Raw genomic sequence first — 15,105 nt, forward strand, 5'->3', positions numbered from 1 at the left:
AGCTCTCTAAACAGACAAAATCACAGCCAAGATCCTTGATGGATTGATGAAGTGATTGCACTGGGAGTGATATAGGTCTCAGTTTTCTCATCTGTCAAATAAGACCTCCACTCATTCCTAAGGTCCCTCTCCTAATGAATGAATTTAGTGGTGAACCATTTGGATACTGATGATGCTAGAAGACATTTACCTGCTCCTGACCTGCCCTCCTCTTTTTCTATCCTACTCCTCTCTGTCAAAGCTCAGTCTAAAGTCAGTCTCTTCTGGAGAAGCCTTCCCTGCCTACCTTTGCCTTTGTTCCAACTCTCATTGGCCCGATTCCCCTCCATTCACCATTTGTTTTATGTGTCTCTATTGTGTCCCTTTCCAGATGGTAAGCACTGGAGAAAAAAAGGACCAGCTCTTAACCATTTAGTGAGAGTTCTTCATATCCAGCCCAATCCAGATCCTGGCATCTGTACCGCCCCTCAAAATATCTTCATATTGTATTCCCACATAAGCCCTCCTCTTATACCAACAACATTTCCTTCCTTTAATTCTGGGGAAAGTAACCACATCAATCTTGGAAAAACTTGTCAATCAATTGCCCAATGGTTCTGTTCACCATCCTTATAATTCCCTGAATCAAAACAGTCTTCCCTAAATATCACTCCCCAATATTTCTCATTTTCCCCTATTAGATTGTTAGCTTTCCGAAGTCAAAAATAATCATGTAATAAGTATAAAAATACTTATATCATATTTATATTATATATTATATACGTAGTCAGTGTTTAAATACCTAAATGACATTTCATTCATCTGCCTGTTGCTTGTACAGGGTCCTATGTCTAGGAGGTGCTCACTTAAAAGCTGATTCACAAATTTAACTAAATGTTTATTTTTTTTTTAACGTAGACTTTGATACATGAAAGTACAATCTTTAAAGTAATAAGAGTTTTTTATATTAACTTCTGCTTTCACTGGTGAGTCAGATTCCCAGAGGTGAGGCTAGCCTATTTTTCCCCCTCAGGGTTCTAAGGTTACCCCTATGGGATTAGAGTGCTTTTCTATGCTTTGCTTTAAGCCCCCATTTCAGTGTGTTTTCCCCAGTGCTAATTCCCAGTGTTACTGATTCCATTAACACCAGTTAATTTTACACAGATGTATCGATTAAGAAGATACAGTAAGACTAGGAGTGGCAGCAGGTAGACTATATGGTGGGCAGACATCTGAGAAGATGGGCCCCCCACTGGCTAGTATGGGGAGCAGGCTTCCCCTGATTGGAGGTCTTCAAGAAAAGATTGAATTGGGTGTTTGTGTCTCCAGTATTTAGCATAGGATTTGGTATTTAGTAAATGCTTGTTGAAGAAATACTAGTACACTGTAGAACTGTGAATCTGTCTTGCTATTCTGGAAAACAATTTAGAACTCTGCCCACCTCTCCTAAAAAAATCTCTAAACTGTGCAGGCTTTTTGACCTATAAATCCATTTCTGTGTTACTACTAACCCCATATCCCAAAGAGATCAAAGAAAGAAGAAAAGAAATCATACTGCACAAAAATATTCCTAGAAGTTCTTTTCATAGTAGGACAAAATTAGAAACAAAGAAACTATCCTAAAATTAGGGAATGGTTACATAAATCACCGTATGAAAATGTAACAAAATCTTATAGTAACATAAGAAATGATGAAATGGACAGTTTAGGAGAAACTAGAAAGAAGTCTATGAACTGATACTGATCAAAGTGAACAGAAGCAAGACAACAATTCATACGACTGCCACCATATTATAGAGAAAAACAGCTTTGAAAGACTTTAGAACTCGGATCAATGTAGTGATAAACTTTGAGATTGGAAGACTAAAAATGAAATAGACCCCTCATTTCTTACCAGGGAGGTGATGAATTTGGAAAGCGAAGGACACAACTTGGGGGTATGGCCAATTTCAGAATCTGTTTTGTTGCATCAGATGTGTTTTATTTTTCAAAACATTTCTTTTAGTGATGTTTTTAATAGAGGTGGGATCAATTATAAATGCATGAACAAATAAATAAATTTAAATTTTTATAAAAGCTAAAACAATATAAAAAAATGACTCCTTTGGCCATCAGCTGAAAAATGATGGTGGAAATGCTTGAATGAGTGATCATTGTAGCGGGCATTCTTTGTCAATTGTAAGTAGGACTAAGTGGCCATCATGGTCACTTCCATCTCTGAAATGCGATGATTCTGCACAGACCTGCACTGTGCACTTGTGCATGCACACACACACACACACACCCCTGTTATTTTTCAAGGGAAGAAGCTGAGGTCAAAGAGAAGAAGAGATCTGCCTTATAAGTAATAGGGCTGGAGAGCAGACAGACATTCCCACCAAATCCAGAGTTTCTTCCACCATCAGAACCACCAGAAAAAATCATTTGGCAGTGGAAGCATAGCCACCATTCCCAAGTCCTGGAGTCAGTGATCACTGTATTCTAGAAGTCAATGTTAGAATGCCTTGTGGGTGGGACAGACAGGAAGAAACACCAGACTGGAGGGAGGGGAATTGGCAGGGTCTAGCCTGGGCTTGCACTCTGACGCCCATTTACACAACAATGACACCCTCAAAAGCGTCATCCTGTGTAAAATTAGAGGTGTGTGCAAAGAGATTAGGTTCTAAGAGGGTAAGGGCTGGGGAGAGTTCCATGGTGTATAAATAACACAGCTACTTCCCCCCATAAAAGTCAGGCATATGATGGACTGAGCAGTTTCCAGTTCCAGCTAGGAACAAGTTTAGTTTGATAGATAGGAAGGCAGTTCCTACGAGAGATAGGGGAAGAGATTAGAAGGCAGTTTTGAATGATGAAGTAGGGCTATGCTGGGGCTCCCTGGTTGGGAAAGTCACATTGCAGATGAAAGAAGGACACGTGGCTGAAGAGACACATGATGGGAGAGAGACGTCACCTCATAGCACTCAGACCTAGGGGACTGAAGTCTACCCTGGGCTGATCTTGCTGAAAGTGGCAAAAATAAGAATGAGGAAGCAAGGACAAGGCTATGAGGATAGGATTTCTGTTCTGGCCCCCAGGCTTCAGTATAGCTGACCTAATATGAAATCCCTGTGGAGGTTTAGTCATGAGTGGGATAGAGAACAGTGACTTAGGGCTATAGTTCTAGCTCTGTCCCTAACCCAGTGAATCTTTGGAAAATCTGAGCCTCTAAATGAAATGAACAGGACCAGGAGATCATTATACATGGCAACAACAAGACTATACAATGATCAATTCTGATGGACATGACTCTCTTCAACAATGAGTGGATTCAAACCAGTTCCACTTGTTCAGTGATGAAGAGAGCCATCTCCACCCAGAGAGAGGACTGTGGGGACTAAGTGTGGACCATAACAGCATTCTCACTCTCTCTGTTGTTATTTGCTTGCGTTTTGTTTTCTTTCCCAGTTTTTCTTTTTCTTCCTTCTTGATCTGATTTTTCTTGTGCAACAAGATAGCTGTATACATATATATATATATATATATATATGCATATATATATATATATATATTAGATCTAACATATATTTCAACATATTTAACATGTATTGGACTACCTGCCAGTTAGGGATAGGGGTAGGGGGAAGACAGGGAAAATTCGGAACAAAAAGTTTTGCAAGGGTTGGAAAAATTACTCATGAATATGCTTTGTAAATAAAAAGCTTTAATAAAAAAATTTTTTAATGAAAATCTGAGCCTTGATTTCCTTATCTGTAAGATGAGGATATTGTCAAGAGGGCAACTTATACAATAGCAACACCATTGTAAAGAAAAAAGTCATTTCAAAAGATTTTAGAATTCTGATCAATATAACCATAAACCGATTCCAATAATGAAACATGTTGTCAACATACTTGCAGGGCAAAGGGACAGCCTTAGGGGATGTAGGATGAAACATACTTTTCTGATCATGGCCAATGTGGGAATTTGTTTTGCTTTATTACACATATCTGTTTCAAGGCTTTTACTCTTCTTTTTTTTTCCCCAGTGGAAGGGAAGAGATAAAGAGTAGAAATAAGAACTACCCCTCCTAAGAGGAAGGAGGGAAGGAGGGAAGGAGGGAAGGAGGGAAGAAGGGAAGGAGGGAGAAAGAGAGAGAGAGAGAGAGAGAGAGAACAGAAGAAATCGCAGATGCAGAACAGCTTTGAAAGCTACATGTAGAATTTATTATATACTTGATAATAAAAGCAAGTTCTACTTTATTAGATTACCAGTTTCATATACAATCTCCTCCTATAGTAATTGTATGAAGATGTTTAACCTATATTGGATTGCTTGTTGTCTGGGGAGGGGAGAAGGGAGAAAAATTTGGAAAACAAGATTTTGCAAAGGTGAATGCTGAAAACTTCATATTGGAATATTTCACTTTCAGCCTTAAGCATTTGGGGTTTTGGGGGGCCATTCTTGTAGCTGAGTCTTGTTCCAGTTGATTTTGGTACAGGTGACTGGAAGTTGCCGGTACAAGATCCTGAGTGTGACATCTGATAGTTCTCACTAATTGCAGTTTGATACTCATTTTTGGTATGTTTGGTATGTTCTGAGTTTAATAAATTCCTTGACAACTCATACATCATCAGTAATAGTTATTGAATCCTGTACATCTTTATAACTAAACAACTGAACATTGCCATCTTCATGATAATGGACTTGGATCTGTAGCACTCCAATCATTTGAGCCATGGGTGGTATGAGGGCCAATATCTACTCTGATCTCCAACCTTTTTAGGTTGAAATTGGTAGCTCTCAGTACAGGCAATAACAGTTTTCTGTCCATCTACAATTTTAGCATAAACAGTACAGAAGCCATTGATTGGAATTAGGATTTTTCACATAAGTCCTTAATGCACAATCACAGGATTCTTTCCATGATATCATCTATGTCCTCAGGTAGGAGGTGACTTGCTTTTTTCCATAAATGATCAGACTTAAAGGAAACTATTTCTTGGATCTAAAAACCTGCCATAACCCAGGTCATCATAGTTCTGTAATTAAAACCTGATCATCATCTCCTTCTATCTTCACCAGAGTGAACGGATCCAAATTAAATTGGGCAAATGCAGGCACTTCCCCTTTCCTGGGAAGACTGTCATTGTTAAATAGCAACCAGACATCATTAAACATTTCATTACATTCTCTTGGGGAAGCATGAGTGATGAACTAGGAAGCTATCCATACTGTTAACTCATCTGAAACCTGATCCTTGAAGTCAGACACCTTGAGCTGCTCTAAGCATGTTTTTTAAGTGAAAAAAAAATGATCCTTATGGTGTCTTCTGGTAGTGATATGCTATGAAAGTCTTTAACTCAAATAACATCCATCTTCCAAAGGGAGCTGATTCTTCAGAGAAGACCTTAGGTTTAGGCAATCATGTCTCAGAAAAAAAAGTTAAAACTAAAAAAAAGTTTAAAAGGTTGAAAATCTGTGGAGAAGCAAATTTGAGCTCAATATGAGAAAAAACTCTCTAATAATCAGATCAATCAAAAATCCTTAGGAGACAGTATGTGCTCCCAATATTTCTGCAGAGATTGGATGCTCACCCAAGGATTTTGTAGCAAGGATTCCTTCTTTGGTATTGGTTGGACAAAATGTCCCCTCAAGTCCTTCAGAGATTCTGGAAATATAGCAGTGAAAACATTTGCCAGTGCTCTCACTCTCTCTGCCAAAAGCACAGCAACTGTTGGAAACTTGACTTACCTTTGATATTAATTTCATTCTTCAAAAGGTAAAGTGAGAAAGCCAACTCTTGTTCCAGGTAAGCAGGTTCTCTGACTCTGAAGGCAAAAGATCTGAGTTCAAAACTTATTTCTAATACTATCTGTTGGATCTTAGGCACTAGAAACAATATTCCTGGGCCTCAGTTTCCTTAACTGTAAAATAGACAAGGAGAAGAGGAAGAGGATGATCTCTGAGGTCCCTTCCAGTTTAAGACTGATGATTCTGTGATCTGAGATCGTGTGACATATGCATGCATGTGTATATTGATTTGTTATGTATATGCATGTAGACACCTATGAATATATACATTGTACATGTTCTATCTACCTACCTATCTACCTAATTTGTTTAACAGATTTTGGGAGATTGGATTTCAAAGAGTTTAGGTTCTCTCTCAAATTCTGTAGAACATGTTAGTAGTCAAGGAAGCAGGGGAGCTGAACTGTGAAAACAGGACAACACTCTCTGCCACTAAGGGCCCTAACAAGGATATCAGCATCTCTGTCCCTCTGAGTCTGCCTATGAAAACCACAAGAGAGCCTAGGCTTTGGGGCTGGTTTTCCTAAAAATGTTTCTTAGGCGACAGCTATAAAGATGGTTGTGTTGGAAGAAAGAAAAAGACAAAGGGCTGATATGTCAAGCTGGAATCCCTTTGGAGAAGGTAATTTTTCTCAGCTAACAGGAGAATAACTATTCAACAGAGGATTTTCTTCTGAGATCAAACAAGGGATGCTGAAGCTTATTTTGCTTCACAATAGCTAAGCACTCTAGGTGTACAGCAGGGTCAAGGACTGTACAATTGGGGTCCACTCAATCTGGTGGTAGTGTATAGAACTCATTCAATTGGGGCTCAATGTTCAATGGTGGACTCTACAGCAAAAACACAGCTTATCCTCTGTGATGATTTAAACACGAAGTCCTTTGAAAGGAAGCAGATTAGCACATTAATAGCATATTAGGACATGCATTATTGAGGCATCCCCGGTAATCTATGGCCTACATTTCAGGTAGGGTTCCTTTGCTTTTCTGTCCAGTTCTCTGAGTCAATAAAAGAGGGGGACCTTTGGGAAATGATGAGCAAGATACAACTAGACCAAGAGAAATGGACTGGAGAATCATTCTCCTAGGGCAATAGTCTTTAAACTTTTCTGATTTTGAATCTCATTAAATTTTTTTGAATACTTCTCCCAATACATATTTGTATATATTTTAATTTAATTTATTAATTTTAACTGATTAATAATTTATTGATTTGAATAATTAATTGAATTAAATTAATGTACATAGACATTTTAAAGTATGAGATAAGATGAAATAATATTTGACCTTCACAACATTTATCTCTATTTTACAGATAAGGAGACGGAAGCTATGAGAAGTTAAATAACTTTCTCAGGGGTACACAGCTAATAAATGTCTGAGGCAGGATCTGAACTCAAGTTTTGGTGATTCTGTGTCACTATGGCATCTAGCTAACAAAACAGTTTTTTAAAATTCCTCAAAGAAGCTGAAAACATGGTGATGATTTATGTAAGGTGATGACCTTATACTATAATGACTAATTATATATCATCAAAACAAAGCTAGAATTCAATTCGGCAACTGAGTGAAAGATGGGATAGAAGGAGAAACAAAGTAAAGTGGCACCCATGACAAAAATATGGAAGGGGGAGGATTCAGCTAGAAATGAATCATAATGAGATCTGCTGTGAAAACAGAAATCCATCTCTATCTACTCATTATTCTCAACTCATTCCCCAACTGAAAACAAAAAATAGGACTCTTATTAATTAGCCATTGCCTAGGAATATTGAGACTGACAAGACACATGTACCACAGTCAGCGGGAAACTGGGAGAGACAAGAGCTGGGTACTTTGGAGGCTAGGGAGAATTTTGCCAGCAGAGCTACTGGTGAGAATACCTGGATAGCAATTAGGTTAGTGAAGTCACTATATCCAGAGGGGTAAAAAGGAGCAATTGGAAGCCTATACAGCCACAAGAGGCTAAAGTAGCGTGGGCAGTAGAGAATGTTTGAGGGCCATAATGGAAGAGAGAAAGGTAGGGTTTTGCTGAAAACAAGATCTCCATTTGCTTTTGTGGACAAGGTGGAATGCTACTCATATTACCTCCCTGCAATTGGTTATAGCTGAAAGGCCTGCTATGGCCTCTTGGGGTATGAAATTCCCATTCTGGAGTTCAATGCCTTTAAGGCACAGTGATACTGTTCCCACCTGGGGCCTTATTTGGTACAAGTAATACTATCCCCATTTCCACTGTAGATCGTAACAACTGGCATCCCCTAGATTAGGGCTTCTTAAACATTTTCTACTCATGATCCTTTTTAACCCGAGAAATGTTTACAGGACTCTGGGCATATAGGTATATAACATAGGTATACAAATCAAACATTTACTGATAATATATCACAGTTATGCAACTCCCACTTTCAGTTATGAAACCCCATATGGGATTGCAAACACAGTTTAAGAAGGTGGTTCTTATATATAGATTATATATAGATAGGTAGATCGATTATAGATTATAACATTAAATCCTAGATAAAGAGTCAATGACACTTAGAGCTGTCTAGCATCCCTATCCATGAACATGTCTCACGGCAATGTGCGTAAGAAGTCCTTGAGGGACAAGACCATCCAGGAGAAAATGCTATAAGAAAATAAGGTAAAGTTTATCCTACTTGGCAGAACCCTGGAAGGGCAACGAAAGAGCAGGAAAAGGGATAGCCTTTCATGTGAAAGACAGATGGAGGATTTATTAGAAGAGGCTATAGAGAATGCTGGTCATGTGACCCTCAGAAGACCAGGAAGAGCTTGGACAGCAAGGGAATATCAGTGGCCAACCCATGTGGTTCACTAATATCCCACAAAATGTGTGGCCAATGTCATCAACAGAAGGAACATCCATAGTTATTACATGGATCAAATATCCTTGCAAATATTGCAAATTTGATAAATGTGCCTTCTCTATCTTTATCTGGGCAAATCAGAACTAAACGATGACCAAGTGGAGCTTGGCCTGGGACATTGTTGGTCAATTAAGGACAGCTAAGGTGATTTGGATTTAGGCTTGATCCCAGGCTCAAAATATCATGGTAGATTTCAGCTATCAAAATTTAAATTCCTTTGGAGGAGTAGAGTAGCTTTCCCATTGTACCACAGCTTATTGAATATAGATCTTCCTGACCCAGTTCCAATACCAGTCCACCTACTACACCCTATAGCCAACACAGAACCAAGGTTACAATAAAAAATCCCTCCATCAAAGACCTTCCTCCAAATTGACATAAATAAACTCTTTGAATCTGGCCATTTGTCCAGTTCTAAATGGCTTAGTGGAAAGGGCACTGGATTATCTAATCCTGTTTTCCATCCTCACAAGTATGTGAGCAATTCACACACACACACACACACACACACACACACACACACACACATATATATATATATATGCAATTCACTCAAACTCTGTGCTTCAATTGCTTCAACTATATAATGAAGAAGCTGAATTTGACAGTTTTAAGTCTATGACTCCATGATCTTTCTTTCCAAAGTAATCATCTCCACAGCTGCAGCATAAAAGTTTGTGCAAGGAACACCAGCCGGAGGTCTAGGCTCTCCTTGCCTACAGGCAGCCTCAAACTAGAAGACTGGTTCCCTTGTTAGGGTTATTGGCAGCTGCTCCCAGCTCAATTTTGCTTCACTCTCTTACTTGGAAACCAGGTGAAGAGGTAAGAGAAGTTCTCCAGAATGGAACTTTGATTATTCTGATAGAGAAGACAAGGAGATTAATATGGATGCAAATGAAACTTGACAGCTAGGATACAGGGAGAAGCCTGAATCCCCCTTGCTCCCCTCTGCCATTTCTGCCTCCATCACTCAGTGACCTCTCCTCCTCTGAGATTCATCCCATCTATCTATATCACTCTCCAAATTTTTATCATCATCTTTTATTATGATTTCCACATCATCTTCCATCATTTTAAAGTATTTTCAAACTCAGCTCCCAGTTTTAATCTCTACCCCAATTCTGCCCTTGCTTTTGAAAATTTCAATATAACAATGGTCCCCTTTTCATTCCTTAGCCTCCTGGTTCATTTGTCTCCTTGATTCCCATACCTTAGAGTTACAGCTCATAGAATTATGGATTTATAGATGGAAGGTTCAAACTCTGGAGTCCAACTTTCTCATTTTTATGTGATGGAAGTGACAAGTTACATGACTTGCCCAGAGGGAAATAGTTCATAAGTGTCTGAGATGGGATTTAAAGCCAGATCCCTCCTGGTTTCCAGCCCAGGTCCCTATGTACTGCACCAACCTGCCTTCATTACCCAAAGTCATTCAAAAGGAATCAGGACTGGGTAGAATTGATGGATTATGCAGTGGTCCTCAAACTTTTTAAACAGGGGGCCAGTTCACTGTCCCTCAGACTGTTGGAGGGCCGGACTATAGTAAAAACAAAAGCTCACACTCTGTCTCCGTCCCTCAGCCCATTTGCCATAACCCAGTGGGCCACATAAACGTCCTCAGAGGGCACATTTGGCCCACTGGCTGGAGTTTGAGAACCCCTGGATTAGAGCCTAGAAATCAAAATGAGTTTGTAAAGAACAAATTTGAGCTATCCACCTCCAGAGAAAGAGCTGATGAACTCTCAGTGCAAATTGAAGTATAATTTTCTCACTTTTTTTGCAATATGGCTAAATGGAAATATGGGATATATGCCTTCATATATATAATTAATATTATATTGCTTATCTTCTCAGTGAGTTGAAGATTGAATGGCTGAGGGTGTGGGAGGAAAAGAGACTTTGGAACTCAAAATTTAAATTTAAAAATAAAGAATAAGTGTAAAAAATTTAAAGTAATAATTTTTATTGATTTTCTAAAGTTTGGGGAAAGCTTGAAACTAACTACATAGCTTGATTTTTGGTTCATGCAAAACAATCATTATAATAATTTACTGACAGCCCAATAGGTGAGAAATCCCCTCACTGGGGTTAATATAAAGAAAGAACAAGTATGGGAAAAGTTAGAAAGTGACTACATATCTCGATTTTTGATTTATGAAATCACTTGCCTTCTCAGTGTGTTGAGGACTCAATGGCTGAGGGGGTGGGAAGAAGAGAAAGAATTTGGAACTCAAAAATTTAAATTTAAAAATAAATAATAAAATTTTAAAAGTTAAACTAATAATTTTTGATTAATTTTTAAAAAATGAAATTAATATAAAAAGAAAGAACAAGTTTGGGACAAGTTAGAAAGTGACTACATATCTCGATTTTTGGTTTAGGAAATACGATTATTATTATAATAATTTACTGACAACCCAATAGGTGAGAAATCCCCTTGCCCCCGTGGGGACAAGGCACCTTAAGGTGGGGGTATGAGGCTGTGATACAAGAAGCCAGGTAGAAAATGAAGCCACTGAAATCAGCTCTTATCACACTCCTGCTCCCCTCAGGGACTCAGGTCTGTGCCTGGCCCAGAGCCAGCTTGGATGAACCCTGCCTCCTACCCCCCGGCGCCGCCCTTGGAGGGACACTTCCCTCCTTCTTTGACAGACGATTAATAAGTTACCAAGAAGCCATTGTCGGGACTTTAAAAGCCCGGGAGAGAAGGCAGGGTGAAAGGTAGGAGGTGAAGGAGAGGAAGACCCGAGGGAAGCCGACTGTAAGCTGGCATGAAGGTCCCGGCGTTCCCCGTGGCGGTCGCTGCCGTGTTCTTGGTTCTGGCCCAGAACACCCAGTCCGTCTTCATCAAGGTGAGACCTGCTGGGCTCTGGCTCCAGCCCTGCCCTGTCCTGGGTTCCGAGGGGAAGACAGGGCCATAATCCTTACGCAGCGTCCGTCTCCAGAGCAGGGAGGAGGGGAGGGAGTTTTCCTGCAAAGGCAGGATCCCGGCGCAGGTAGAAAGGGACAGGTAAGCCAGGTGGGAGGCAAGCCGGCCTACCGTCGTGCTCCTGCCTCGGGGAAGGCCGGAGCCTCGCTGTTCTGTATTCGTCGGGGCGGAGCCCCCTGCTGCTGTGGGGAGCTTCGGGACTCCGGCCTCCGGCTCTAAGACCATTTCCAGGACCGAGCGGGGCTTCTGCCTCCTTTTCCCTTCTCTGATAAACAAGGAGGGGAGGAGCCCGGCACAGCCAGGAACCGGCCCCACTAAAAGTCCTCCTTCCAAGGTCCGGGGAGATCGAGACTTTGCTGCTTAGGAGACTCCTGCCGGGGACTGCCCCACCCCCAGATCCTCACACATTCCCCTTCAGCTTCCTCCCTGCAATTAGCTAGCATAACGGTGGCTGACTTGGAGTCAGAGGTCCTGAGTTCAAATCCCAGCTCAGACTCCGTCACCCCAACAGTCACTCAGTTTCTTCTTCTATAAAGTGGGAGTGATATTCACACTTTCAACCCTGGGTTTTTGTGATAAGTGTTTGGCAGATTTTGAAGCCCTTATTATTTTAATAGGTCAAGGGCTAGTCCTTGGATCCCGGTATGTGCAGAAAGGGTTTGGAGGCAATAATAGTGTCTGGGGGAGTAATTCCCAGGAAGGTCCTCCCTCCCTAGATTCTGAGGGTGGAGGGCTATAAACTTCATTCAGAGTGGGAATCCCCTGCCTCCTAACTGGAAAGTAGAAAGTTCAGGGGGAGGAGGGGAGAGCCATAGTCAGAGTTCATCAGCTCTTTCTCTCAAGGTGGATAAGCCAAATTAGCTCTTTACGAATTCATTTTGATTTTTAGTCTCCAGTCTTAAGGCTGAAGGGGCCTAAGATGCTAGTGAGTCTAACTTCTCTTATTTGGCATATGCTGTTACCTTCCCAGGGTTACATGGCTAGTCCATTGGTTTGAATCCAGCTTTTCCTGAATCCAAGTTCAGTGTCCTAACCACCCTACCACCTTGTCCTTCCTGGAGAAAGAGGGCAGCCTCTGCCCATCCCTGCACCTGCTGGTCTGCTCTTGTCCTGTCATTGTCCTGAAGAGGCCCAGGGTTCTAGCCTAGTCTTTCTAGGAAACAAACTGAGGGTGTGTCCCTTGACTAGGGATGTCTACAGTGCCCCAGCTGCCCAGCTGCCCCATTCTCTGCTCCTCAGTCCTGTCCCCAGAGCCTCCCTGTTGGGGTGGGGCTGAAAGAGGTTCTAACCCTTTCCTTCTCTGCCCTCAGTATGGAGACCACCAGGTGAGGCTGGAGTCTGTGAAGAAGTTGGATGAACTCTTGGAGCCATCTCAGGATTTGAGTATCCAAATAAAAGCCCAGGGGAACCTGGCCATCTTGTGCAACAATCCAGCACTGCCCGCCGACCTCCAGCCAATCTGTGAGAATCACCAAGCTGCCAACATCTTCAGAGCCCTGAGTATGTGCCCTTCCCACCCCACATACTCCTTGGGTGGTTGAGTTTGATGGATGAGCCCCCTCTTCACCGTCTTTATTTCTCCTCATCTCATTATTTCCCCCTCTGCATAATGATAAAGTATCCTGGAGCTGGAGTGCTCAGATACTGTCTCTTCTACTTGTGTGACCTTGGGCAAATCCCACTGCCTCTTCTATCTCAGTTTCCCGATCCATAAGATCTCCTAGTGTTCTGTATCTCTCTTTATCCTACTTCTGTTATCTTCAATTCACTGTTTAGCTCCTCCCACATTTCCTCTTTTCAATTGTCTCTTATTACTCTCCCCTAACTTACTATGATCCTCCTTTCATCCTCTCACCTCTCCATTCTTCCTCACTTCTCTGTCATCTTCTAGGTCCTCATCTCACCTCTCTAGTATCCTCTGGCTTATCTATGGCTCACCCTTCTTCATCTCCTCCCCCTATCCCAAATCAGAGCTCTTCACCATCTATGATTTACTCCTCCTCCTGCCTTAAGGGAGCATAATGTGGTGAATAGAATGTTGGGCTTGGAATTGAGGAAGACCTGCATTCAAATCTCATACTTGCAGCTTACTTGCAAAGTGCACTTAAGCAAGTCACTGAACTTATATAACCTTAGCTTCCTCATCTATAAAATAATAGCTCCAAGCTTTTTTGGGGGGCCCAATTTATTAACCTGACCTTCATTTCATCCCTCCCCATAAACTTTCATTTCATATCAATTTCTTTGTTCTCTTTACTTTAGTCAGCTTTCCCTGCCCAAATCCAGTCAATTTTTAATCCCCTTGACTTTATTTATTTATTTTTTTTTATATCTTCTCTAGGAGACATCGCCCAAGATGACTGTGAAATTTGTGTAAATGTGGCCTGCACAGGCTGTTACTACTGAGACAGCATCAGTCCTCCCCACTCCAGTGAATCGCTGCTGATTCTGCCTTTTCCCCATCCTGACTTCCTTCCCTGCTCCCATCCCACCTCACACACAGGGGAAAGTGCTGGATTCCCATCTTCTCTAAGCTATGTCTGATGAAGGAGGGGCATCTCTCCAGAAGTGATGTCTGAGGGCCCTAGCAGGTCTGGTCAGGAAGTACTACAAGCTGAGCCAAGTTGAGCCATGGTGCTAAACTGATACCTCACCCCCAACGCCATCAGGAACCTGAAGCAAGGCCTGGAGGAAGCCACAGGTGGAGAAGACCAAGGCCAGCACAGCCCCCCTTCTCCCACATTCCCATACCACCACAGCCCAGAGGAAGAAATATCCTCATGGTGATAGAAGGGCCTCCATTTCCATCATCACCCCCATCATCTTCGAGACCAGCAGCAGCACCCTTTGTGGGGAGTTGTCATCATTTGGAGCTGAACCTTGGACAAAGAAATTTAAGCAGTCACAACTCCTGCCCTTGATGAGTTTTCCTCATGCAATCTCAGGCAGACTTCCTATTGAGCCCCAAACTTCTGGAACCCTGCTAGCCAGTGAATAAAGAATTTATAAATATGCTGAGAAACGAGGAAGTGTTTTCCATTGCTGGGGGCTAAGGGAGCAAGGAGACCGAAGCTTTGTGTAAACCAAAGGCCCAAGTGCATTTCTTGGTTTGATGAAGGAAGCACTAAAGACTCACTAGTCGATTAGGATTAGAGGGATTAGACCAGAGAGAGCATTTCCTGTTCTCTTCCAATTATCCAAGAAGCCTTAATGGACTGCCCATTCCACTTGGGGACTTTGCTAATGGTTAAGAAGTTTTCTCTTTATAGTAAACTAAAATCTCTCTTTCTGAAACTCGTAAGCATGGCTCCCAGGGGTACTGGAGGAGCTAGCTGATGATGGGAGGGATAATTTATGGGCTGAAGGAGAGGATGTTTCATTCATTCATGTATATATATATTCATTTTTTTCCTTCATTTACTCAACAAGTATTTAATAGCTACAAACCCAAGAGGCTATATAATTTCCATCTGGCCCTGTTTGCAGCAGGCAAGTGAATAAATGAAATTGTTCCTCAAC

General features: G+C 41.4%; 1 protein-coding gene and 1 pseudogene across 1 annotated transcript; one reads left to right on the plus strand and one right to left on the minus strand.

Annotated features, from left to right (window-relative positions):
- Nucleotides 1-4,389: 4,389 nt before the first annotated feature.
- Nucleotides 4,390-10,076, minus strand: LOC141562528 (F-actin-capping protein subunit alpha-1 pseudogene; annotated as a pseudogene).
- Nucleotides 10,077-11,308: 1,232 nt separating this feature from the next.
- Nucleotides 11,309-14,608, plus strand: GUCA2B (guanylate cyclase activator 2B). Its single transcript, XM_074305468.1, has 3 exons — nucleotides 11,309-11,509; nucleotides 12,897-13,086; nucleotides 13,928-14,608. Exons 1-3 carry the CDS (start codon nucleotides 11,429-11,431, stop codon nucleotides 13,990-13,992), a joined length of 336 nt encoding a protein of 111 aa, XP_074161569.1. The 5' UTR covers nucleotides 11,309-11,428; the 3' UTR covers nucleotides 13,993-14,608.
- The last annotated feature ends 497 nt before the right edge of the window (nucleotides 14,609-15,105 follow it).

This window comes from Sminthopsis crassicaudata, chromosome 3 (assembly GCF_048593235.1).
Source record: "Sminthopsis crassicaudata isolate SCR6 chromosome 3, ASM4859323v1, whole genome shotgun sequence".
Lineage (NCBI taxonomy): Eukaryota > Metazoa > Chordata > Mammalia > Dasyuromorphia > Dasyuridae > Sminthopsis > Sminthopsis crassicaudata.